At 38.9% G+C, this 26,438-nt stretch overlaps 1 protein-coding gene across 1 annotated transcript; it reads right to left on the reverse strand.

The window, feature by feature from the left end:
• Positions 1 to 5,022: 5,022 nt before the first annotated feature.
• On the reverse strand, positions 5,023 to 26,330 carry tph1a (tryptophan hydroxylase 1 (tryptophan 5-monooxygenase) a). The gene is made up of 11 exons (XM_084059216.1): positions 26,178 to 26,330; positions 21,083 to 21,217; positions 19,534 to 19,717; positions 17,713 to 17,813; positions 16,552 to 16,619; positions 14,577 to 14,773; positions 13,188 to 13,323; positions 12,430 to 12,556; positions 9,112 to 9,207; positions 7,340 to 7,473; positions 5,023 to 5,374 (listed from the first exon to the last, which is right to left on the reverse strand). The coding sequence occupies exons 1-11, from the start codon at positions 26,265 to 26,267 to the stop codon at positions 5,200 to 5,202; spliced, it is 1,443 nt and encodes a 480-aa protein (XP_083915342.1). The 5' UTR covers positions 26,268 to 26,330; the 3' UTR covers positions 5,023 to 5,199.
• Between the last annotated feature and the right edge of the window lie 108 nt (positions 26,331 to 26,438).

Below are 26,438 nucleotides of genomic sequence, written 5' to 3' on the forward strand. Positions count from 1 at the left end.
CAAAGAGTTAAAAGCTCGGATGGTTCTCCAGTAAGGTTGTTGACTAAAACGAAATAACGAAAACTGGAATTGAAACGTCATTTTAGTTTACTGAAAAACAGTATAAAAACGTTTTACAAAAAAAGAGAACTGGAACTCTTTTAGCACATAAACGAACACAAACAAAGCTGATTCCGACAATAAAGAACGTCACCAATCCCAGTACTGTCTGTTGTTTTAATAAAAATGTTAACTTCCTGTTGATTTTGCTCTTCTTATTAGGAAGAAAATCCGGAATTTAACCCCTTGTTAGAGCCAAATCTGGGTTTAACATATTTTGTGGAGCTCCCTCTGGTGTTGACGTTTGTGAAGTAGTTTGCTTAGTTTCATTACAAATGAAGCTGTTAAAACCTTCCTTACCTACTATCTATCTATCTCCTCATGCATACTAAACTACTGGGTCCATGAAATTAGAACGTTTGAGAGCCACAGTTCTAGATCAGAGGTTCCCAAACTGTTTAGCTTGAGACCCAAAAGAAAAATTCTCTCCGGGACCCAAAACTATGAAAAAAAGCCGATCTACAAATGTGAGCTAAACATTTTTTTAACCACTTCACCCCAGCAATCGCTGGAAATAGCAGATCGACAAGCTCACCAAAGCCTTCCCCACAATAACAGAAAACAGTATATAAAACAATATACAACTCAATGAACTCAGTCGGTATTGTGAAAGTTAAACAGTACAGTTAAAGCAGCACTACGTAACTCTGTCCTGTCTTGTTTCTATAGCCCGGATCAGAGGGTTGTTGGTTCAGGGAGGACGTCATCCTGGTCAAATAAGAACTCTTTATTATGACTCACAATGACACGAAGCCTCATCTCGTTTACATACAATAAATCAACCGGTGTGCCGGACCCCTTACGGGTCTGGTAGGCTACAGTCGGAGGTTAAATGCTGCAAACACGAGTAGTGGAGGACAGTAACTAAGTACATTTACTAGAGTACTGTACTTAACCCTTTAAGACAAAGAGAGCATCTACAAGCTCATAGCGCGGCACCGAGTGCCGCGCTATGAGCTTGTATATCTGCTATTTTTGAATAGCCAAAGAAATCTAAAGAGGGTTGGCGAAAAGGGCCTACTCTGTGTGGAGTTTGCATGTTCTCCCCGTGTCTCATAGGGTAGTTAATACCCTCACAAAAACATGCAGTAATCAATGTGTATGTAGTTGCCATTCCAGTTGATAATAATGTACAGTACATTATGTACTACTACTGGATGTACACTAAGTACCTGCTGCCCTGTACACAGTGGTGAAAGAAGTACTTACTGTAAGTACTTCCTTAAGAAAAGGTAGCAATATAATAGGCTATATTAGAAATGCTAATGATAAATCTGGTACAGGGCTCCGTGGCACAAAACATTTTGAGACGGGGGTTAGGGACAAACACATTAATTTGGGGGTCCATGACATCAACCACTGGTTTAAATGATAATTAAAACATTTGGAAGCAAGCCCCAAATAAGCAACTATACTTTATAGAAACAAGACCAAAAAAAACGCAACCCCCAACAACCGATATTTACAAGACACTTTACAGAAAAACAAGCCCAAAGTAGCTTACAATAAGCAGATCTACAAGCTCACAATGCGTTGCGATGCGACACATTGTGAGCTTGTAGATCTGCTATTTTCAAAAGATTTGAAAACTTGAAATGGGACATTCTGCGTAATGAGTACTTTTACTTTTGGTACTTTAAGCACATTTTGATGCCAATACTTTCATACTTTTACTCAAGTACATTTTGAATTCCGGACTTTTACTCGTAACAGAGTACTTCTACATTGCAGTATTTATACTTTTACTTAAGTAAAACTTAAGTGTTCCATAATGGCAGAGACACATTCATTAACCAAATTATGAGAAACATCATGAGGACACAAAACACATTTTATTTCATGATACATTTGGCTACAGGTCGTCTAGCTTTCTTTACAGTAGAAAAATAATGTTTTGCTGTGTTTTCAGGATGACAAATTATTTTTAATCTCAATCGGAGATATTTTTTTGAACATCATTGGAAAACTCAAAATCAGACATTCTTACAATAACATTATAAATCTTCATTAAATTCCCAGTAATAATGCACAAAATGATATACACACCAGAAGAGCACACAGACAAATGACATTTCATACATGATATCAAGAAAAATAAATAAATAACAGGAAGCATAATATAATAATGGTAGCTAAGAATGACAATGATTGAAACACACAAGTACCTCAGAATATGAGACATTTAGGTTTTAAAACCGTGAATGAACACACTTACTATATGCTGTCTGTTATTCTTATATGCTGTCTGATAGTATTACTGTAGGCTGCAGTGGTGGAAAAAGTACTCCAATTCTTTACTTAAGTAAAAGTACCAATACTGCAATATAGAAATACTCTGTTAGGGCGCGCTCCCACCGCACTTTTATTTTACCTCTGGGGCAGAATCTGCCAATGCTTTGTCAATGCAAATGCGAGGATTCCTGGTCTTGCAGATTTTTTCCAAGAATCCACGCATTTGCATTGACAAAGCATTGGCAGACTCTGCCCCAGAGGTAAAATAAAAGTGCGGTGGGAGCGCGCCCTTACAAGTAAAAAATGTACTTGAGTAAAATTACAAAAGTATTGGCATTAAAATGTACTTAAAGTACCAAAAGTAAAAGTGCTAAATATTTGAAAATAGCCGATCTACAAGCTCACAACGCGTCGCATTGCGACGCGTTGTGAGCTTGTAGATCTGCTATTTTCAAATAGCCTATGTGTAAAATAGGGCTAAAGTGGTTAATGTATGTTTCATAATATCATAATTTATATCTGAAAAGTAACTAGTAACTAAAGTTTTCAATTAATTGTAGTGGAGTAAAAGTACAATATTTGCCTCTGAGATGTAGTGGAGTAAAAGTAAGTAAGTATTGGAAATTGGAAATTCAAGTAAAGTACAAATACCTAAAAATTGTACTTAAGTACAGTACTTAAGTAAATGTACTTAGTTACTTTCCACCTCTGGTAGGCTGTCTGCTATTCTTATATGCTGTCTGATATTATTATTGTATGCTGTGTGATTGTTACTGTATGCTGTCTGATATTATTACTGTGTGTTGTCTGATAATATTACACATCTATATGCTTTGAGATATAGTATCTCAAAGCAGTTTCTCTGGGGTAAAGCAGCTGTGAACGTCCAGCTTCCTAAAACCAATGGCTAAATATTCCCACCTTTTTTTCCAGCAAATTGTACAAACAGGGTTCTATTTGTTATCAAATGTTCTCAAAATCTCTCTTTTTTCCCCCCGAAAAAATTGAAATAGCAAAAGAAATAGCAGCTCTACAAGCTCAAACGAGCTCAAACGAGCTTGTAGATCGGCTACTTTTGCTATTTGTTGTATGACAAAGAATATAGGGCTTAGCTTTATCTGTGTCACTTTAGATTTCTTTGGCTATTCAAAAATAGCAGATATACAAGCTCATAGCGCGGCACCGAGTGCCGCGCTATGAGCTTGTAGAGCTGCTATTTTTGAAAAATCTTGAAAACATTTATTTATTTTATTTTTTTCAAAAAACTGTTAGGATTTAGATATTTTTTAAGAATCGCCTCTGGTCTTAATGTGTCAAGTTATTTTTTGTTAACAAAAGGAACCCTGTGTACATGTTTATATGACATACAATTGGAACAACAAAGCATGTCGCTGTAAGCGACGCACGTTCATCGTACGGACAACGTTCACTCTGTACGAGCAGACAGTATATATCTGTAGCAGAGAGCTTGGGGATGTGGATGGAATGGCGGCGGCGTGGACGACAGTCTCGCGTAAGCCAGACAACTGGGAATGCTATTATAGAATCTGGAACTACACCTTCCGAAATCCGAGAACGGAAGCTGTCGCCTGTTCGTCATTTCATTTTAGAATGTCCATTTCCGATAAGCTGCAAGCTATATATGCATTGATTATTTGCAGTGGTGGAAAGTAACTAAGTACATTTACTTAAGTACTGTACTTAAGTACAATTTTGAGGTATTTGTACTTTACTTGAGTATTTCCAATTTCCAATACTTTTACTTCTACTCCACTACATCTCAGAGGCAAATATTGTACTTTTACTCCGCTACAATTATTTGAAAACTTTAGTTACTAATTACTTTTCAGATATAAATTATTACATTATAAAACATACATTAACCACTTTAGCCCTATTTTATACCTAGGCTGTTTGAAAATAGCAGATCTACAAGCTCACAACGCGTCGCATCGCGACGCGTTGTGAGCTTGTAGATCTGCTATTTTCAAATATCTAGTACTTTTACTTTTGGTACTTTAAGTACATTTTGATACCAATACTTTTGTACTTTTACTCAAGTATATTTTAAATCTTGGACTTTTACTTGTAACAGAGTATTTTTATATTGCAGTATTGGTACTTTTACTTAAGTAAAGAATTTGAGTACTTTTTCCACCACTGATTATTTGTATTTCATTTAGGACAAAATTTGCAAATCTTTGAATATATATTTTTTTAAAGCGAACATTTGTAAAATATTGTATTCCAGGGACCCCCCCCCCCCCCCAGGGACCCCCCCCCCCCCCCCCAGAAGCAAAGGTTTGAGTGAAACTTTTTGTTTCTACAAATATTTGTATTCGAAGATTAGCACAAAGGTTTTTCTAAAATAGCAGATCTACAAGCCCGTAGCTGTGAGCTTGTAGATCTGCTATTTTTTGAATAACCAAAGTATTAAATAATGGTTATAGCTCAAATCTAAAATAACACAGACGTGTTCCCGGATTTAATGGGTTAAACTGGGATGATGAGACCAGTTAAAACCAGTTTAAACTGGGATGAGACCAGTTAAAACCAGGTTAAACTGGGATGATGAGACCAGTTAAAACCAGTTTAAACTGGGATGAGACCAGTTCAAACGAGTTAAAACCAACAAGTTAAAATCAGTTTAAACTGGGAAGAGACCAGTTAAAACAAGTTAAAACCGGTTTAAACTGGGATGAGACCAGTTAAAACCAGGTTAAACTGGGATGAGTCCAGTTCAAACGAGTTAAAACCAACGAGTTATAATCAGTTTAAACTGGGAAGAGACCAGTTCAAACGAGTTAAAACCAGTTTAAACTGGCGATGAGACCAGTTCAAAGCAGTTTTAAACCGGTTAAAACCAGTCTAGACTCCCAGCTGCTTGTTGAGGCGACTGAGCGCGTCCCCCACGATGTCCAGCTCGTGCCGGAGCTCCTCCACCACGCTGTTGATGCTGGGCGTGTCCTTCAGCACGTCCACGCTCTGCGTGTACGGGTTGTAGCGCACCGTGAACGGGCGCTTGATGGTCTTGGCGAACTCCCTGGAAGAGACAGGCAATGGCGTGTTTGACACGTGTTTTCAGTGTTAAGACGCTAGATGGCACTCTTCGCTAATAACCTACAGTGGTGGGAAAAGTACTCAAATGTTTTACTTAAGTAAAAGTATCGATACTGCAATGTAGAAGTACTCTGTTACAAGTAAATGTCCGGAATTACAAATTTACTTGAGTAAAAGTACAAGTATTGGTATCAGAATGTACTTAAAGTACCAAAAGTAAAAGTACTAAATGTTTGAAAATAGCAGATCTACAAGCTCACAATGCGTCGCGATGCGACGCGTTGTGAGCTTGTAGATCGGCTATTCTCAAATAGCCTAGGTATAAAATAGGGCTAAAGTGGTTAATGTGTGTTTTATAATGTAATCATTTATATCTGCAAAGTAACTAGTAACTCAAGTATTCAAAAAATTGTAGTGGAGTAAAAGTACAATATTTACCTCTGAGATCGATGTAGTGGAGTAGAAGTAAAAGTATTGAAAAGATTGCCCTTTTCTCTGCTTTGAGTGCTTTCCGCTGCTTTTTGGCGATAACAACCTACATTCAACTGCCAATAACTATGGAACGGATGATCGCGACGGCACGCGAAAACGGCAAAACTGTCCCTCATTTCACGGCCACTAAAGCCAATGCAGAGCTCATAGAATAGGTTATTCTGAAATAAACCTTTAGCTGGACATTAAGCAGAGATTCTATAGGCTCTAATGAGTCACAGGTTCGATTCCCGACCACCTTTGCTGTGTGTCACTCCCTGTCTCCCTCTACCCTTTTTCCTGTCACTCTCTCCCTGTTTCCTGTCTCTCTCCACTGTACTAACCACATAAAAGGCAGAAAAGCCCAAATAAATATATGAAAAAACAAGATTATATGAGATTATATGATCCTGTGATTCAAATGACATGACCGGTGTTATTGCATATTCAGCCCACTGACTACAAGTCATGAATACTCCAGATTCCAAAACATAGTTTTATTTTTCTTTCCTTTGTTTATAATGACCAGCTAATATTCATGGACGCCTGAGTTCCATTCCTATAGCTTTTCTCTGGGTAGTATTTTCAGCAAGACGTTTCAAAACAATCCATTCATCTGCATCTCAACAATAATGTAACTTTGACCAAAACTGAAAACGGCAAAAAGTTAACCGTGTTGGACGAACTCTCTCCCATTTTGGGGCGGTAACCCCTTTTTGTAACTATACCTTTCAGGACGGGAAACCCCTTTTCTTGTTGCTATGTACAGTATATAGCAACATACATTTGTTGTAATCTTTTAATAAATATTTGAAGTTTTTCAGATAGCTTAGGTCAGGATTTAGAAGGCGTTTTTAGAATCGGCCTCTGGTCTAAATGGGTTAAGTAAATGTACTTAGTTACTCTCCACCACTGGCAACTATGCACAGCAGCCATATTGGAAAGAAATTGGGCCTCTTCCTTCACAGGTTTTACCAATGATACTAATGAAGGCTCTGTTCCATTTCATGTAGCACAGTGGTTCTCAAACCTTTTAATTTCAAGGACCCCCATAACTCTGAGAGTGTACAAATGGAACCAAGTGGACCCGTAAGGGTCCATTTGGTTCCATTTGTACACTCTCAGAGTTACATACCTTTTCAGGGGCCATTTGGAACCCCCTCAAGGAACCATGAGGGTCCCTGGACCACACTCTGAGACCCACTGGTGTAGCAGAGTGTTTTCAGTGAGCCAACATGCACAATATCAGGACCCTGACTCTGTTTGACCAGAATGGAACAGAGCCTTCATTAGTATCATTGGTAACACCTGTGAAGGAAGTAAGAAGTGGCCCAATTTCTCTCCAAAATGGCTGCTGTGCATAGAGCCTATTCATTGCAACCACTGTGATTTGTAAACTGCAGTATTTCATCATATTGTAATTTTGATAGTTATGTTGATGCATTGTTCATTATATCTATAATCTGAAGTGTCTCACCTCATCTTGACCTTGGCCTCCTCGAAGCTGTCAGAGACAAAGTAAACGTCCTGAAACGTTGTGATGATGCATTCCTGTCTGCAGGTCACTTTGGGGTCAAAGGGCATGATCCTTGCATTGCCAGAGAGCGCGTGCTGCGGAGGGATGGACACACACACACACACACACACACACACACACACACACACACACACACACACACACACACACACACACACACACACACACACACACACACACACACACACACACACACACACACACACACACACACACACACACACACACACACAATAAACTATGTGCACATACTGTTGTGTTTGTGTGCATATGGGTGTGTGTGCATGTGCGTGTGCGCACGCTGTTTCAGCCGCCTTTTAACAACACATTCCATGCCAGAGGTTAATCTCATAATGTACTCACCAGTGCCAACGTTTTATTGTTGTTTTTTTGTTTTTTTTCACGTCGCCATAGACCTTGCTAAAATCCTTAAGATTGAGCTCTGCACTGTTTGTTTTGTTCGCGGACATCTCCCTGCTTCTACCAGTGAAAACCACGTGTCAAACGGTGCCTCCATGTTGTAGTTAGAACGGTTTATGTTAAACAGTGATCAGCGAGGAGAAAAACTACAAAGAGAAAATCGCGTTTCAGTTTCGTCATTAGAACGGAGGCTGACGGGATCGGCAAAACCGGATCCCGAATAATTCCGTTTCCGGTGGTGTTACACTGAAATGTGCCGTATCGAAAATTGAAAAAAGTGCAATGTGAACTTTTTTTAGAAAAAAAGGAAAAAGCACCAGTTGGCGTAGATCTACGCGACTGGCACGTGGCGGCTTTAAATAGGTTCGCGTAGATCTACGCGACTGGCACTCAATGTGTTAAAGCTTGCAAAAGCTTGTAGAAAATGTTGACAAATCTTCTCTTATTGGGGGTCCGTAGCTACGTAAATGCATACAAGGGGGTCCTTGACATGAAAATGTTTGAGAACCAACAGTTTAAATAAACAGTGTTAGTGGGCTTGTAGATCTGCTATTTTTGAAAAATCGTGTTTAAAATGTTTCTATCTTCGAATATATATATTTTTAAAGCAAACATTTGTAACTCAAATCTTTGCTTCTGGGGGGGTCCCTGGAACAAAATATTATGAGATGGGGGTCCTGCGGCCAAACACATATCATCGTTTTGGGGGTCCTTGACGTGAACACGTTTGGGAACCACTGATTTAGATCATGAATTGACACAGGGACGTCACGGGCTCTCAGAAGGTGGGGGGGGGGGGGGTGGACTTTCGGTGGACTATACCCCTTATTTTATACTTTGGCTATTCAAAAATAGCAGATATACAAGCTCATAGCGCGGCACCGAGTGCCGCGCTATGAGCTTGTAGATCTGCTATTTAAAAAAAATCGTGAACATTTTTACAAATCTTTGAATATATTTTTTTTCAAGCGAACACTTGTAACTGTCAAATGTAAACACATTTTGTATTTTCAAAACATTGCGTTTTTTGGGTGGATTCTGTTAGTTTGTTAGGTTTTTTCCGGTGTTTTGGTTACTTTATTTCGGTTTTAGGGTTAGGGTTAGGTTAAAAAAATTATTCTTATTTTTGCCTGATTTTACCGATTTATTATCAACAAAAAAATGTATATATATATTTTTTTTTTCAAAAAGTGGGGGGAATGAAATCACGCCTCTGTGAGAGTGAGGGTGTTGCGTCGTACGCACAGTGAATGGCCGTGACGCCCCTGATGTGACAGATGATGTTCTCATACCTTCAGTTCACTGATGGAGGACAGCAGACCGGCGCCGTACGCACGCAGCACTCCTTCCTGTTTGCATAGACCGAACTCCACCGTGAAGAAGTAGCACTGGAAATGATGAGAATAGAATAAGATAAGATTAACAAAAAAACGCTTTATTTTTGTCTCCATCCTATCAATTTGAGCATTTCCTTCAGTTGGGTCGGTTATAAGCTCAAGATGAAAATGAACTAAACTAAACAATCCATAACTTCCATGTCCTGCCTGGGATTTGAACCCAGGTCCCCTACACATGTACATAAGCAGTGCTGTATAGTAACTAAGTACATTTACTCAAGTACAATTTTGAGGTATTTGTACTTTACTTGAGTTTCTCCAATTTCTAATACTCTTACTTCTACTCCACTACATCTCAGAGGCAAATAATGTACTTTTACTCCACTAAAATTATTTGAAAACTTTAGTTACTTTGTACATTTTGATTATTGTTACAAAACATACATTAACCACTTCAGCCCTGTATACATTTCGGCCATTTGAAAATAGAAGATCTGCAAGCTTGTAGATCTGCTATTTTCAAACGATTTTTAGACCTTTAAACAGTTTGACATTTGACCACACGATACTTTTGTACTTTTACTCAAGTACATTTCGAATTCCAGACTTTTACTCGTAACAGAGTATTTCTACATTGCGGTATTGATACTTTTACTTAAGTAGAAAATGTGAGTACTTTTTCCTAAAGCTTTAATAAGGGAAATGAAGATGACGTTTTTTTACGGGGCCAGGCTTCCAGCATGGACCCGTATTGTTATTCGCATTATTCCATTTCTTCTTCTTCTTCTTCTGCCGTTTTTGCCAGTTCTGGCTGAACCGTGCATACGCTTTTTATGAAACTCGGCCATATGATAGATGGTCATGAAAAACGATCAAAAAATAAATCTCACAATCTTTCGTCAAAAGGTGGCGCTATAGCACTCAGTTGAAAATGCCAACTTTGAACAGGTACAACTCATGCCCTGTTTTACCTACAGCCATAAAACTTCAATACACACATGCGTCTCCTCATGATGAACAACTTTCACGCTCTGACTTTTGACCTCTGACCCTTAGATCTCCCACCATTTCGAATTATATGAAAAACAGTTAAAACCTATCTCCTCCTGGGATTTTTGAGTAATCTGCACGAAACTTTTTACACATGAACTTTGGACCTATACCAAAAAACGTTTGCAAAATATCTTCCATAAGTGAAAAAATGAAGCTTTAATGAGCCAATGAATATTGCAGTTTTATGACAATTATTCATCTGCCCCTAACACATACATGCAGACTTACCATTCTTTGAAACTTTGCAGAAATGTAAAGGGCCATTCCAAATATCACTGAAACCAATCTTACTCCAATTGGTCAAACGGGGGCGCTATAGCAATTTTTTGAAAATTGAAACTTTAAACAGGCAAAAGTCATGCCTCGTTTGGCCGACAGCCATTAGACCTGCTTACACATGTGCCTTGACTAATGAGGAACACATCTATCACGTTGACCAGTAAGCACCGCCCTTAGATTGTCCGCAATCTTGAGCAGTTTGAAAAACACTTAAACCCAGGATTTTTCAGCTATTTGCGTGAAACTGTATGATCTGTGTGATCTCCTTTTTCACAGGTTCTTGTCTGTTGGTGGCTTCTCGCTTAAATGTGTGCCCCACAACCTGAAGGTCACCAGTTCAAGCCTCACTTGGTGCGGACTTCATCTAAGTTGCATTTCACACAACATGACTATCAATGAATACATCTGCAATTGTTAAAGATAACATGAAATACTTAATTGAGTGTTTTTTACATACAGCTGATCTACAATCTCACAACTTTTCAGATAGCAATGAGAGTATGTTTTTTCAATGTATAACATACTTCATTGTGAAAATAGCCGATGTACAATCTGACAACTTTTAATGGTTTGTGAGCTTGTAGATCGGCTACTTTCACTAGTTTTGCTTCTGAGGAGATGTACAATTTCTTCATTGGTAAATGGTTTGTGAACGAGTGATCTTAGTGTTAGTGAAACAGGGGCTTGGGTCATGACAGAAGGCAAGCGTTTGTCATCCTCAACAGACAACATCAGCCTGGACAAAGCTATAGCACTATAGGTAGTGTTGCAGCTACCTAAGAGTGCCTCACGACCGCAAGGTTGCTGGTTCAAGCCTCACTTGATGCACACTCATTTACGTTGAATTGCAAAAAACATGACTCAATATATTCCGTTTCCATGGCTCTCTCTCTCTCTCTTCAATCTATTCCGTTTCCATGTCTTTCTCTTCAATCTATTCCGTTTCCATGTCTGTCTCTTCAATCTATTCCGTTTCTATCTTCAATCTATTCCGTTTCTCTCTCTCTCTCTCTCTCTCTCTCTCTCTCTCTCTCTCTCTCTCTCTCTCTCTCTCTCTCTCTCTCTCTCTCTCTCTCTCTCTCTCTCTCTCTCTCTCTCTCTCTCTCTCTCTCTCTCTCTCTCTCTCTCTCTCTCTCTCTCTCTCTCTCTCTCTCTCTCTCTCTCTCTCTCAGGGGCGGCCATAGCTGAGTGGTTAGTGAGCCCGCCTAGGGAGCCAGAGGCTCTGGTTGCCCCAGGTACGATTCCAGGCCAGGTCAGCAAATGTGTTGATGAAATTCGTCATCGACACAGGCAAGACTCTTAACTCCTAATTGCTCACAGGCCCTCATTGGAAACAAGACCGCAAGGACTTTCATGAACTGACCTGTTAAAGGAATTATCATTTCTCTTTCTCTCTCCTGGCCCCGTATTATCGCTGCTTGCAGCTATATTCTCCATTTGAATTTCATGCAGTACCTCTTTTCAACCACTAGATGTCCTACCTGACCACATGACCTACATGTCTCAATAGATGAGCAGGTAAACCGACTACAACCACTATACTGTACATGTATAAGTTAGGGATATTTCACTTTCAAATATGTTTGGTGTCATTTTGTCTACTCAGGCTTTTGTGAGCCCCTCAGACAGAGTTTAAGTTTCTTGATTCAGTATTTAGATATTTGATATTCATTTTATCAGACAGGCCCCCTTCCTATACAAACTTTTGTAACTTCAAACTCCATTTTAACCATGTTAGATTCTTTGGGGGGAAAAACTGTAACAAGTGTTTTATTACACTTGTACATTTTATATTAAGCTATATTGTGTGTACTTGTATTTGTTGTACCAAAATAAATCTCTCTACCCCCCTCCACTGTCGCAAAAAAAAATGCTTGAGACAACTTATTGTAATTGGGCATAGTAATAAGATGTAATTGAAGAGAATTGGAAAAGACTTACCGTGGCCAGTTTTTGGACGGAGTCATCGGAGGCTCCCAGTGAGGCCAGACCAATCTCCTGAGAGAACTGTGCAAAGCTAGGCTCCGCCAGCAGGGGGACGTGACCCAGGAGCTCATGGCATGTGTCCCTGAAAATGTCAAATATACCTGTTATTAGGACATACTTCAATAAATATACCTGTTATTAGAACATACTTCAATACATATAACTGTTATTAGAACATACTTCAATAAATATACCTGTTATTAGAACATACTTCAATAAATATACCTGTTATTAGAACATAATAACAGGTATATATGTATATATGTTCTAATAATAGGTATATTTATTGATGTATGTTCTAATAACAGGCATATTTATTGACGTATGTTCTAATAACAGGTATATATATATATATATATACCTGTTATAATTAGGACATACTTATAATAATTATACCTGACCAAATCTACATACATATACCCGTTATAATTAAGACATAATGAAATATACATACTTCAAACTTACTTTGTTTTTGCATTGTTTGTCCCCCAGGGGGCAGTGGCTCTCAATTTCAAGGCCCTCCAGTTTTATACGCATTTGGGCCACAGACTCTGAGAAAATGGAAATGGAACCAATTTGGTTCCTTTTGTACACATTCTTAACTATCAGTCATCTAGCTGGAGACGCCACTTAAAGAGCCATTGCCCACGGGGCCAATCAAGTCAAATCAAGTCAAATCAAATGCTCATTGAGGCTGTGTTCATGTTACTTACGGCTCCGGGGTGTACAGCGGGTCAGAGCTGTGTCTCACATACTGGGTGCAGTGGAAAACACGGAAGGCCAACCCGGCCAGGAAGTCTCTGGGCGAGAGATAACCCGCTACCGGTCTGATGGTGAACCCTGTGCGTTCTGAACAACACAACACAAAACAAAACAATGCAAACCATTATATGAGAGAATCCATTAACTAAACCTGGAGAAATGTCTTCTAAATCCCAACGGTTTTCTGAAAAATGTATGTTTCTATATCAGCGGTGCTCAAACTTCTTCATGTCAAATGATATGTATTTGGCCGCGGACCTCCATCTCAAAATGTTTTGTTCCAGGGACCCCCAGAAACAAAGATTTGAGTTAAAAATGTTTGCTTCAGAACAATATATTAAAAGATTTGCACACATTGTCACGATTTTTCAAAAAATAGCAGATCTACAAGCTCGTAGCGTGGCACTCGGTGCCGCGCTATGAGCTTGTATATCTGCTATTTTTGAATAGCCAAAGTGTAAAATAATGCTTTTTAGCTCCAATCAAAAAGTGACACAGATGCGTTCCAGGTCTAATATAGTTAATACATCATTTACACTCTTGTTTTGATGGCAATAACATGTCTTCAAGCTAACTAGCTCGACGTTGTACTGTAAGAGTACACATTGAGGCTAAATCCTCCATTGGATTCAGATAAGCAGAGAAGGGTTTGATGGTGAAGTTAATGGTTTTAAAGTACAGTGAAGGGTTTTAAACTAAATGGGTTTTAAAGTGCAGTGAAAGGCTCTAATGCAGCAGTAGGGTTTTACATTGCAGCAGAGAGGTTTAAAATGCAGTGACGTGATTTAAAATGATGCTGCAGTGAAGAGGGCTAAAGTGCAGTGAAAGGTTTTAAACGACAGTGAGGTGAGTTAAAGCCGTGGTTCTCAACCTGTGGGTTGGGACCCAGGGTCACAGGGTCACAGTTAAGTGACAATTTATGGACTTTTTAAATAACTTTTTAATACCAAAAAAAAAAACAATAAAAGAAAAAGACCATTACTGCATCAAAAGTAATCAACAAACTACACTATAAAAACTGGTCAAACATTGGACAAATTGTCAAATTATATAAGAAAGAGGCAACATTTTTGAAAATAGTTGATCTTTGCGAGGCGTTGTGAGCTTGTAGATCTGCTACTTTCATAATATTTTCTGTGGAAGCGAGTCAAACTAAATGTAATGCCAACAATTCCAATTGCTTGTCAGGGTGGGGGGGGGTCCCCAGTTCAAATATGATTATTTTGGGGGGTCCCCAGTTCAAATGTGATTATTTTGGGGGGTCGCGGCCTGAAAAAGGTTGAGAACCACTGGGTTAAAGTACAGTGAAAGGTTTTACACGGCAGCGAGACGTACGTTACCTCTGAGGAAGCGGGACACGTCCTCCAGCTGAGGGATGTTGTCCTCCCTGCACTCGCAGTGCTTGGCCAGCAGGGGCAGGTTCTTCAAGTATTCACGACAGGCGTGAGTGGGATAGAGCTGGCTGAGCTCCCGGTAGACCACGCCCCACGTCTTCACCTCCTCCTCCGTGAACTCGATGCGAGGGATGGGATCGCCGCTACGCAACGGAAGAAGCAGGATTATTAGTTACTTGTAAAACAAGAAATGACCAAAGTCATAATAAAGCCGCATGCGGCAGGCTTTTTAGGCCCCAATCTTTTCATAGACCTGATTACTTGTTTTCTGGATTGCTTGTTTCTCTCGCCAAACCTGGCAACATTCGCAGATTAATAGCGTCGCAGATTAATGCTCTAATGTTTTTTATATAAGTGGTGGCAACATTTTGTGACACCACACGGGTCTTCCCAACAATAGCTAAGATTGAAGTCAGTGTGAACATGGCCAAATAATAACTTAATAGCCAAACTAGGTCTAATGAAGCACGCTAGCATTTAGGCTAACCCTCCTGCCTGAAGCTCTCTCCCTTTCTCTCTCTCTGCTGCAAAGAAGGAGAGGCGGGTGCTGCAAAGCGCCGTGTGAAGGACAGCCAGGACAGCCAGGACAGCCAATGACAAATAGGTGTCAAAGGAGGAGAGGCGGGTGCTGCAGAGAGCCGTCTCCCCATTGGCGGGAAGTGTGAAGGACAGCCAGGACAGCCAATGACACTTAGGTGTCACTCGGGTGTCGGACTAGGACTAGTGCTGTCTGTAGAGCCGCTATGCTTTCAGCATGCGGCTAAAAACATGTTAGAAATTAGCAGTGGTGGAAAAAAGTAGAGTATTTTTTTACTTAAGTAAAAGTATCAATACTGCAATGTAGGAATTAAAAACTGACTTGAGTAAAAGTACAAAAGTATTGGTATCAAAATGTACTAAGAGTAGAAAGTATTCATTATGCAGAATGTCCCATTTCACAAGTTTTCAAATGTATAAAATAGCTGATCTACAAGCTCACAATGCGTCGCATCGCGACTCACTGAGCTTGTAGATCTGCCGAAAAATATATATATAGGGCTGTGTGGTACATTAAGTGGTTAATGTATGTTTTTGAGTGGTGCCAGCCACTCCTACACTTGACCGTGTGTGTCTGTCCGTCCGTCCGTCCGTCCGTCCGTCCGTATGTATGAGCACGGCCTCAACAGCTGCAGCTGATTGCAACACAAAGGTGCAACCAGTTACACGAATTAACTCATCACAGGCACCACTCTCTTCACACTGGGTGTGATTTGTTTGTAGTAATAATAATCAAAATCTACAAAGTAACTAGTAACTAAAGTTTTCAAATAATTGTAGTGGAGTAAAAGTACAATATTTGCCTCTGATATATAGTGGAGTAGAAGTAAAAGTACTGAAAATTGGGATATAGTAAAAAATACCTCAAACTTGTAGGCTACTTAGCTTGTGCAATACTTAAAGGACAACTTTAGTTTTTTACAACCAAGGTTTATGTTTTAGATTGTAATTAAAGTAAATAAAATATGAGTGTTAAAAATGTTAAATGTACTGCTTTCTGTAGTTTTAGCAATTTTCGCCATCTTTTTTACAGTGGGTGGGGGCATTCTGTCCGGTGGCTAAATATGTCTTTTTTTACACAATAACCCGGTGTTTTCTTTATTATTATGTACAGTAGCTCTTCTAGCCCCCAATAACTCACATCTGGCCATCAAAGACCACAGGACCTTTTTTATTGTGTAAAAAAGGCATATTTAGCCACCGGACAGAATGCCCCCGCCCACTGTAAAAAATATCGCAAAAATTGCCAAAACTGTAGAAAGCAGTACATGAAAAAAAAATGACACTCATCTTTTATTTACTTTAATTACAAGCTAAAATATAAACCTTGGTTGTAAAAAACTAAAGTTGTCCTTTAAGTAAATGATGTAAATGCATCACTTACTATTTGTAGGTCATAGCGAGGTCAGCAAAATGCTTTCTCCTTCTCCGGTAGACATTGTCCTTGAATCCCTGTGAAAGAGCACGTAGAAGGACAGGATATGAGGTCACATATAGTATTTAAAGGAGTAGTTCACCCAAAAAATTACGTACTTTCCATCAATTGCACACCCCATGAAGCCTTGAATTCATGGAATTATTTTAGTTTTTGTCGCATTCCTAAGCTAATAATTTGATACCCGTCTCCAACCGGCTAATGTATCCGGTAGGAGACTCAAAGTAGACTCTTTGTGTCTCCTACTGGAAATACAAACGTTCATCAAATTATTGGCTCAGGAATGCGACAAAAAACAAAAATAGATCCATGTATCCAAGGCTTCATGGGGTGTGTAATTGATAGAAAATAAGTACATTTTTGGGTGAACTCCTCCTTTAATGAGTTGATGTTTAAAAGTAAGGAGCAGAAGCCTACAGAAGTAAGGTTAGGCTATACGGGTAGAGTAAGAAGCAGAGGCCTACAGAAGTAGGGTTAGGCTATATGAGTAGAGTAAGAAGCAGAGGCCTACAGAAGTAGGGTTAGGCTATATGAGTAGAGTAAGAAGCAGAGGCCTACAGAAGTAGGGTTAGGCTATATGAGTAGAGTAAGAAGCAGAGGCCTACAGAAGCAGGGTTAGGCTATACGGGTAGAGTAAGGAGCAGAAGCCTACAGAAGTAGGGTTAGGCTATATGGGTAGAGTAAGGAGCAGAAGCCTACAGAAGTAGGGTTAGGCTATATCGGTAGAGTAAGAAGCAGAGGCCTACAGAAGTAGGGTTAGGCTATACGGGTAGAGTAAGAAGCAGAGGCCTACAGAAGTAGGGTTAGGCTATACGGGTAGAGTAAGAAGCAGAGGCCTACAGAAGCAGGGATAGGCTATACGGGTAGAGTAAGGAGCAGAGGCCTACAGAAGTAGGGTTAGGCTATATGGGTAGAGTAAGGAGCAGAGGCCTACAGAAGTAGGGTTAGGCTATACGGGTAGAGTAAGAAGCAGAGGCCTACAGAAGTAGGGTTAGGCTATGTGTAGAGTAAGGAGCAGAAGCCTACAGAAGTAGGGTTAGGCTATGTGTAGAGTAAGAAGCAGAGTCCTACAGAAGTAGGGTTAGGCTATATGTGTAGAGTGCTACGTACCGGATGGTCGGCGTCTAAAGCTGAGCCGTACATCAGAACGCGGTTTGCACATTTATCCAAGTCTGAGATCTTCTTTGGGAACCAGGGAACGTTGTCCATGTCTGAGAAGAGAAGGAAAGGTCCACTGCTAATCAGATCCAGTGTGATCCACATTGATTTGTAAAAAAGAATACATTAAAAAATGACAGAGTGGAGGATATATTCTTAAACACTTAAAGGGATAGTTCACCCAAAACAAATATTTTTTTTCTATGGATTAGTCACCCCATGGAGACTATTTTTATTAATAATTTGATGACCAGCGGAACCGCTGCCGGTCATCAAATTATTGGCTTAGAAATGCGACAAAAAATAAAACATATCCATGAATTCAAGTCTCCATGGGGTGACTAATCCGTAGGAAAAAAAGTCATTTTGGGGGTGAACTATCCCTTTAACCCATCCTACACTCTAACACTGAAGAGTTTACACTGTAGAGTACATTGGGGTCCCGAGATTTAAAAAAGAAAATGTATAAAATGGGGGTCCGCCACCCATGGCCTAATGCACATCAAACTGGGGGTACTTGAAATTAAAGAAAGGTTGAAAATGGCTGTTCTGGTTGCTCTACTGCTGTGATTCTCAACCCGTTTTGCCTCAGGGCACACCTGGAAATAACTGTTTCGTTAACGTTTAGAACCGTATGCAGTGGTGGAAAAAGTACTCACATTTCTTAGTTAAGTAAAAGTATCAATACTGCACTGTAGAAATACTCTGTTACAAGTAAAAGTCCGGAATTTTAAATTTACTTGAGTAAAAGTATAAAAGTGTTGGTATCAAAATGTACTTAAAGTACCAAAAGTAAAAGTACTAACTTGTGAGCTTGTAGATCTGCTATTTTCAAATAGCCTAGGTATAAAATAGGGCTAAAGTGGTTAATGTATGTTTCATAATATCATAATTTATATCTGAAAAGTAACTAAAGTTTTCAAATAATTGTAGTGGAGTAAAAGTACAATATTTGCCTCTGAGATGTAGTGGAGTAGAAGTAAAAGTATTGGAAATTGGAAATTCAAGTAAAGTACAAATACCTAAAAATTGTACTTAAGTACAGTACTTAAGTAAATGTACATAGTTACTTTCCACCACTGACTGTATGTAAACATTTCCTCCTACGATACAGTATGTCAAACCAGGAACACTTTAGAGAATAAACCGTTTCCATTAAGACATTAATAACTTTATCACGTGAACCCCAGCGTCCCTATTCTGGGGGGGGGGGGGGGGAACACTCGCCAAAAAATAGCAGATCTACAAGCTCACAACTGCTATTTTTGGCGAAGAGATTTAGTGTACATGGGGGGAAAAAAATCACCAAGTACAGTGCAACTCAGATGGACTCGGAAATGAATGCTATTGGTTGCAACCAGAGCGGGGGTGGGGAATTAATGCTATTGGTTGTCTAGATTGTCAATCAAAATCATCACAAGGTAGCCACGCCCCTCCTACAGCATACCCTACTTTATCATTCATTTTAAAATAAATGAGACCACAATTTACCAAAACGCACATCATGGTGATTGAAAGAAGACTTTAAACTAGCGACTGGAAGCATATAGTATTAATGACAATGTTTATTAAGGTAATAAAATCAAGTGTAACGTTCGGCAAAAACCCATCCGCTTGAATAGAGCCTAATTGCTTCTGACACCTGCAGAGGTGAAACAGCGAGACTACAGGCCTACGAACTGTCACTCCCTATATAGCCTCAATTTATAAGCCGGATGCTGGGCCCTTGGGTGCTACGGGACCCACTTTGAGAAGCACTGTGTCTTACTGTACCTTGGTCCAGCAGACAGGAGTTGTCTGGAGGCTCCATGTCGACGATGTTGACGTGTTTCTGCAGCAGCTGGATGATCTCGTTCAGCTGCTCATGGTTGCTGTCGACGTCCACGAAGATCTCAAACTCTGAGTTACGCCGTTTAGACTTCCTGGACTCGATGTGCACCAGGTTCACATGGTTCTCCTGCAACGGACAAGGGTACAAATAAATAAGTACTTAAATGATAATATAACAGAGAATCAGCAACATAATAACACAAACCATAATAATTATGTAGAACAACATTAAGTGCTGTGAGAAAAGAGAATCAAACATTACAATTTCAAAGGTTTTTCATTACGGAAAGGCGTTTCAATAAAATAATAAAATACGTGATTTAAAAGAAGTTAGGGGCCTTAAAGGTAATCAGTAAAATGTTAAAGCTGTAGTAATAATATATGTAAATTAAAATAAGTGAATAAATACTTGGGCTTACTGTATGTATGCCCCCTAGTTTTTAAGTTGCTTGATTCAATGTTTGGATATTCATTTTATGAGACATGCCATTTTAACCATGTTAGATTCATTGAAAACACCCGTCCTTGGTTCTAGCGACTGATATTGTCCTTCTAATTACTTTTTTCATTTATTTTAGTTTTAGTTTAGAAGGACAATATTCGTCACCAGAACCAAGGACGTGTGTTTTCAATGAATCTCACATGGTTAGATTCGAGTTTGAATAGGATTGTATAGGAAGGTTGCGTGTCTGATAGAATGTATCAAATATCTAAATACTGAATCAAGCAACTTAAAAACTGTCAGGGGTGAAACACAAACGCCTGAGTAGACGTTAAAATAAACCCAGAACATGTTTGAAAGTGAAACATCCCTTTAAATATCTCTATATAATGATATGCAGTAATGTATTGCTATAGTGTTTGTTCCGTAACAGGGTCTTCCTGTCTCTCCAGCCCTTTAGTAAACAAAACATTTTTTTTCCCAGTTGAGTACAAAGTTTCATCCAATCAGGACACTGAACTTGTATTTCAATTATTGTCTTTCATAGCTGCCACAGGTTGTCTTCTCCAGGATTTGGGGAATGAATGGCAAAATAGAAACTGGTCAGCTATTGTTACAAAGGGCTGGGTCAAGACCAGTTATGTTTTATTGTTTTGTGTTTAACTGTATTTAATTATTTCCATTACATTTTTATTTTAAAATCACCTTGTTTTGAAAGGTGCTATATGAATTGATATTATTAGTATTATTATTACCAATTACTCTCAAAACATATTGAAATCCTTTCAAACGGTTCTGCATCTTATTTTTGAATTCCTTATTATTCCCAGTTGCTGAATTCTTCACACATTATAGAAATATGTGAGCAGTTTTGCTAGCAATACAAATGTGGCTTAATTTTCGTAAAAAAAAAACAAGATGGTGTGAAAACATGTTTTAGCTTTTGGATCTGGAATATAATGTTCTTATGTCCATCACTGTATTGGTTCAGTAGGCTATCTATGGTATGTTGTGTGTTTTTTAAACACAGTATAATGATGGAGGTCTCACTTGGAATAGTTTGAGAGCCTTTACCAGTCCTCCCACTTCATTCTTGAGGGAAAAGACGATGGCAGCGCGGCCTTTCTCTGGTGACTTCTTTGTCTCTGTGTTCTCTTCGATTTTAGTGAAGGTCGATTTATTTATCTGCAAATAGAGGTGATTGATAACACCGTTATAACATGTTATGATAAAATAATGTTCAACCAATGTCTCATGTGAACTGTCATTAGAGGTACAAGCTGTACCAATCTAGGCTTCTATATCAGAAGATATTTATATAGGTGTATGCAGTGGTGGAAAAAGTACTCAAATTCTTTACTTAAGTAAAAGTACCAATACTGCAATATAAAAAATACTCTGTTACAAGTAAAAGTCCACAATTGAAAATGTACTTGAGTAAAAGTACACAAGTATTGGCATCAAAATGTACTTAAAGTCCCAAAAGTAAAAGTACTAAATATTTGAAATAGCAGATCTACAAGCTCACAACGTGTCGAGATGCGACGCGTTGTGAGCTTGTAGATCTGCTATTTTCAAATAGCCTATGTAAAGTATAAAATAGGGCTAAAGTGGTTAATGTATGTTTCATTATATCATAGTTTATATCTGAAAAGTAACTAGTAACTAAAGTTTTCAAATAAATGTAGTGGAGTAAAAGTACAATATTTGCCTCTGAGATGTAGTGGAGTAGAAGTAAAAGTATTGGAAATTGGAAATACTCAAGTAAAGTACAAATACCTCAAAATTGTACTTAAGTACAGTACTTAAGTAAATGTACTTAGTTACTTTCCACCACTGGGTGTATGTATAAATGCGATGGCAATTTACTCGTTGTTTAGCGCTACGTCCTACCGGGGACACCCCCTCCCTGTCAGGTGATAAGAATGAAGGTCAGTTGGCTCTCATGCATTGAAGGAGGCATGAGCTCTGGCCCTGGGCTCCCTAGGCTGGTGGGGGGAGTGAAGGCGCCCAGGATCAAAATTGAATAATAAATAATAATTTGAATTAAAAAAAAGAGTTTCAGAACCACGGACAGCGACATCCTCTACTGTGTTTCAGCACCGCGGACAGCGACATCCTCTACTGTGTTTCAGCACCGCGGACAGCGACATCCTCTACTGTGTTTCAGCACCGCGGACAGCGACATCCTCTACTGTGTTTCAGCACCGTGGACAGCGACATCCTCTACTGTGTTTCAGCACCACGGACAGCGACATCCTCTACTGTGTTTCAGCACCACGGACAGCGACATCCTCTACTGTGTTTCAGCACCGCGGACAGCGACATCCTCTACTGTGTTTCAGCACCACGGACAGCGACATCCTCTGATGCGTCTCAGCACCGTGGACAGTGAAAGCCTCTACTGTGTTTCAGCACCGTGGACAGTGAAAGCCTCTGATGCGTCTCAGACAGTGGTGGAAAAAGTACTCAAATGTTTTACTTAAGTAAAAGTATCAATACTGCAATGTAGAAGTACTCCGTTACAAGTAAAAGTCCCAAATTCAAAATGTACTTGAGTAAAAGTACAAAAGTATTGGCATTAAAATGTACTTAAAGTACAAAAAGTAATAGTACTAAAATATTTGAAAATAGCAGATCTACAAGCTCACAACGCGTCGCATTGCGACGCGTTGTGAGCTTGTAGATCGGCTGTTTTCAAACAGCCTAGGCATAAAATAGGGCTACAGTGGTTAATGTATGTTTCATTATATCATAATTCATATCTGAAAAGTAACTAGTAACTAAAGTTTTCAAGTAAATGTAGTGGAGTAAAAGTACAATATTTGCCTCTGAGATGTAGTGGAGTAGAAGTAAAAGTATTGGAAATTGGAAATACTCAAGTAAAGTACAAATACCTCAAAATTGTACTTAAGTACAGTACATAAGTAAATGTACTTAGTTACTTTCCACCACTGGTCTCAGATCCACGGACAGCGACAGCCTCTACAGACATCAGCGGATTTGCGGTTCAGCTCCAAAATAATCACATTAATTCATCCATGAACAGCTTTGAAATGAAATGACAGGCCGATCCATATGCAGTCCATCCAGAGTAAAAACAAGTTTCAACATTACGGTTGATGAATTGAGTACATATGAGTACATAGGACCACAATGGAAACAAGTCCCCAGGACTCTTATGTGTTATCCTGTTTAGCCTTAATGTCTGACTGTATCACGTGCTGTTTACATTTTTGTCTAATAAAGTATTCAATCAATCAATCAATCAATCAATCAATGTAATGGAAGTACAAACGATGTAATAGTCCGCTAAACACCACAGTTCGCCCTTCAAGCGTTGTGGAAACGGCATGAGAGGCTAATTGACTGAACACCCCGTGTTCTAACGCACCGAGGCACCTTTTTTCACTGATGAAAACGAAATAAAAACGAAATAAAAACTAAGCTACAATGACTAAAACTAAGACTAAATATATTGACAATTTCGTCAACAAATAAAAACTAGACTAAAATGTCAGTGAGGGATCTAGTGGAGAAGAGATCCAGTAGAACTAAAAGACACGTCATTTTATGTTTGGTTGTGCTCGGGTGTCGTGCTCTGAAAATAGCCGATCTACAAGCTTACAAGGCGTCGCAGCGCGACGCGACGCGTTGTGAGCTTGTAGATCGGCTATTCTTGTAGATCGGCTATTTTCAGCATGCAACCAAGTGTAAAATCAGCCATTACGACGGCATCAAGACACCACCAAAATACATTTTAGTCGACTAAATCAACTGTAGATTTAGTCGACTATAATCTTATGATATTTAGTCGACTAAAACTAGACAAAACTAAAACTTTTCAGATTGACTAAAATATGAAGTTTATTCAAAAGACTGTGACTGAAACTTAATCAAAATGTGCTGTCAAAATCAACACTGCAAAGTGCAGTATAGCCTCCCAGCACAACGTCTCGGCTTGTCTCCACCAATCTCATCAGAGAGCCTCTAATGCAGACTCTAATAATCCTTACATGACGCAACAGCTAATCAAATGAACATGCATGTATTGTGAAGTAGGCTAATCACCTATTGTTTTCACACTTAGGTGACATGGCACAATGGGCCTCAACTGGTTTAAAGATGAAATGTAATAGGTGTTGCCTATTGAGCATGCAGGGGAACACTTTATCCATATTACAAGTAAAACGTTGCACACGAAAGGTGCGAGCAATATTACTGAGCTTTCTTGCCGGATGCACGGTCTAGAAGAGTTAATTTACAAGAATACTTCTCTATTCCAGCACTCAAGGAACTGTCCTTTAAGGCACTTTTATTCATAAAAAATGTAAACACTTCTAGCAGTGGTGGAAAAAGTCCTCAAATGTTTTACTTAAGTAAAAGTATCAATACTGCAATGTAGAAGTACTCTCTTACAAGTAAAAGTCCCAAATTCAAGAAAAGTACAAAAGTGTTGGTATGAAAATGTATTTAAAGTACTAAAATGTTTGAAAATAGCAGATCTACAAGCTCACAACGCGTCACGATGCGACGCGTTGTGAGCTTGTAGATCGGCTATTTTCAAATAGTCTAGGTTTGAAATTGGGCTAAAGTGGTTAATGTATGTTTTATAATGGAATAATTTATATCTGCAAAGTAACTAGTAACTCAAGTTCTCAAATAATTGTAGTGAAAGTGCAATATTTGCCTGGAGTAGAAGTAAAAGTATTGAAAATTGGAAATACTCCAATAAAGTAAAAATACCTCCAAACTGTACTTAAGTACAGTACTTGAGTAGATGTACTTAGTTACTGTACACCACTGGTTCCAGGTTAGATAAGCTGGTCATGTGTCTGTGTGTTGGCCTTGGACGGCCCAGATGCTTTTCAGCAACTCTCTCATCAGCTCCTTGATGCACAGATGTTGGTTACTGTACTGGGCCTAGCGCTGTAGGCCTAACTATACGCATAGACTAGACTGTATTGCTCTGTAAATATAATATAATGTAGAAAACACATTGACCTGCTGTTGGGTAAAAATGCGACGTTGAAATTAACAAGCATTCCAATTAACCGTCTTTGACGAAGCCTATATGACATACATGGGCAACTGGCGGCCCGGGGGCCACATGCTGCCCCCCCCACCTTCACTTAATGCGGCCCGCAGGTTAATATCAGAATAGTGATATATTATTGATTTCAGCTGTTACAATTCCAAACATGCCAACATGACCCGCTTTAATTAATTCAGTCTGCATTAGTAGTTTAAGGACTAGTATTACAATTATATTGTTTTTTTTATGTCCAATGTGTTTGCATTTAAGTTCATAAAGTTAAAATAAGTATAATTAAATGCATTTGAAATTAAATAGAAATGTTACTTCTCGAGATTCCAATTCAAAAGTAGCAAAAATAAAATCAGGGTTCCAATTCAAAAATAGCAAAAATTTGTACGGCATTAATTTATGAAAAAAGGTAAAATACTGCCCAACATTATATGTAATGTGTCCCTCTGGAGTGAGTGTGGAAATATAGTGGCCCTCTCCATCATCAAAGTTGCATCACCCCTGCTCTATGAGGACAATACAACGGCTTAAAATAATCTGCATTGACGATAGACCAGGCTATTATTAATTAAAACCCATTTATATCTTACGTCCATTAAATAAAAGCAGCAGCTTCAACTGATGAAAATAAATAAATAAACAAAACATCAACTAATAAATAAATCAACAAATAATTAGTTAAAGGTAGGGTAAGTGATATTTTTTGGTAAAAGTCATTTTTTTGTTAAAAAAGGTTAAAGTAGTATATTGTGATAGTAATCATTGCTACAGAGTGTTTGTTGGGTCACAGGGGTCTCTCCAGCTCTTTAGTAAACAGAATATAGTGCATTTTCAGGTAGGTGACAACATTTAAGCCAATCAGGAGAGAGCACTGAATTTTTTGTTTGTTTATAAAAGAAGACATGGGAGTCTCCTCTTACTGAACAAACACTCTATAGCAATGAGTACTATCAGAATATAGAACTATCTAACACTCATTTTAACCAAAGTAAATCACTTACACTACTTTTAATGTTTTATTTGGACCATAGCTAATACAACCAAAATGCTTTCAGATGGTTATAACTGCTCATTAAAACATATACGTCACATTCTCACCTCGTAATTCAGTAGCTTTTCTTCCAGAGCGATGTTGATAGAATCAAAAGATCTCCCTCTGCGTGGTCCATCCGTTCTGTTGGAGTACATGCTTTATTTATATAATATGAGCCTTTTAATGTACTTCCCCTCTGTAACATAAACCTGTTGCTGTACCTGTTTGTGCCAAGCTCTGCTCTGCTCTGTCTGTCTGCAGAGAGACGCTGGGAGCAGCTATTTAACCTCACAGGAGAGGAGAGGAGGGGAGAGGAAGGGGGCAGG

The sequence above is a fragment of the Gymnoscopelus microlampas genome (assembly GCF_963454915.1).
Source record: "Gymnoscopelus microlampas genome assembly, chromosome: 6".
Lineage (NCBI taxonomy): Eukaryota > Metazoa > Chordata > Actinopteri > Myctophiformes > Myctophidae > Gymnoscopelus > Gymnoscopelus microlampas.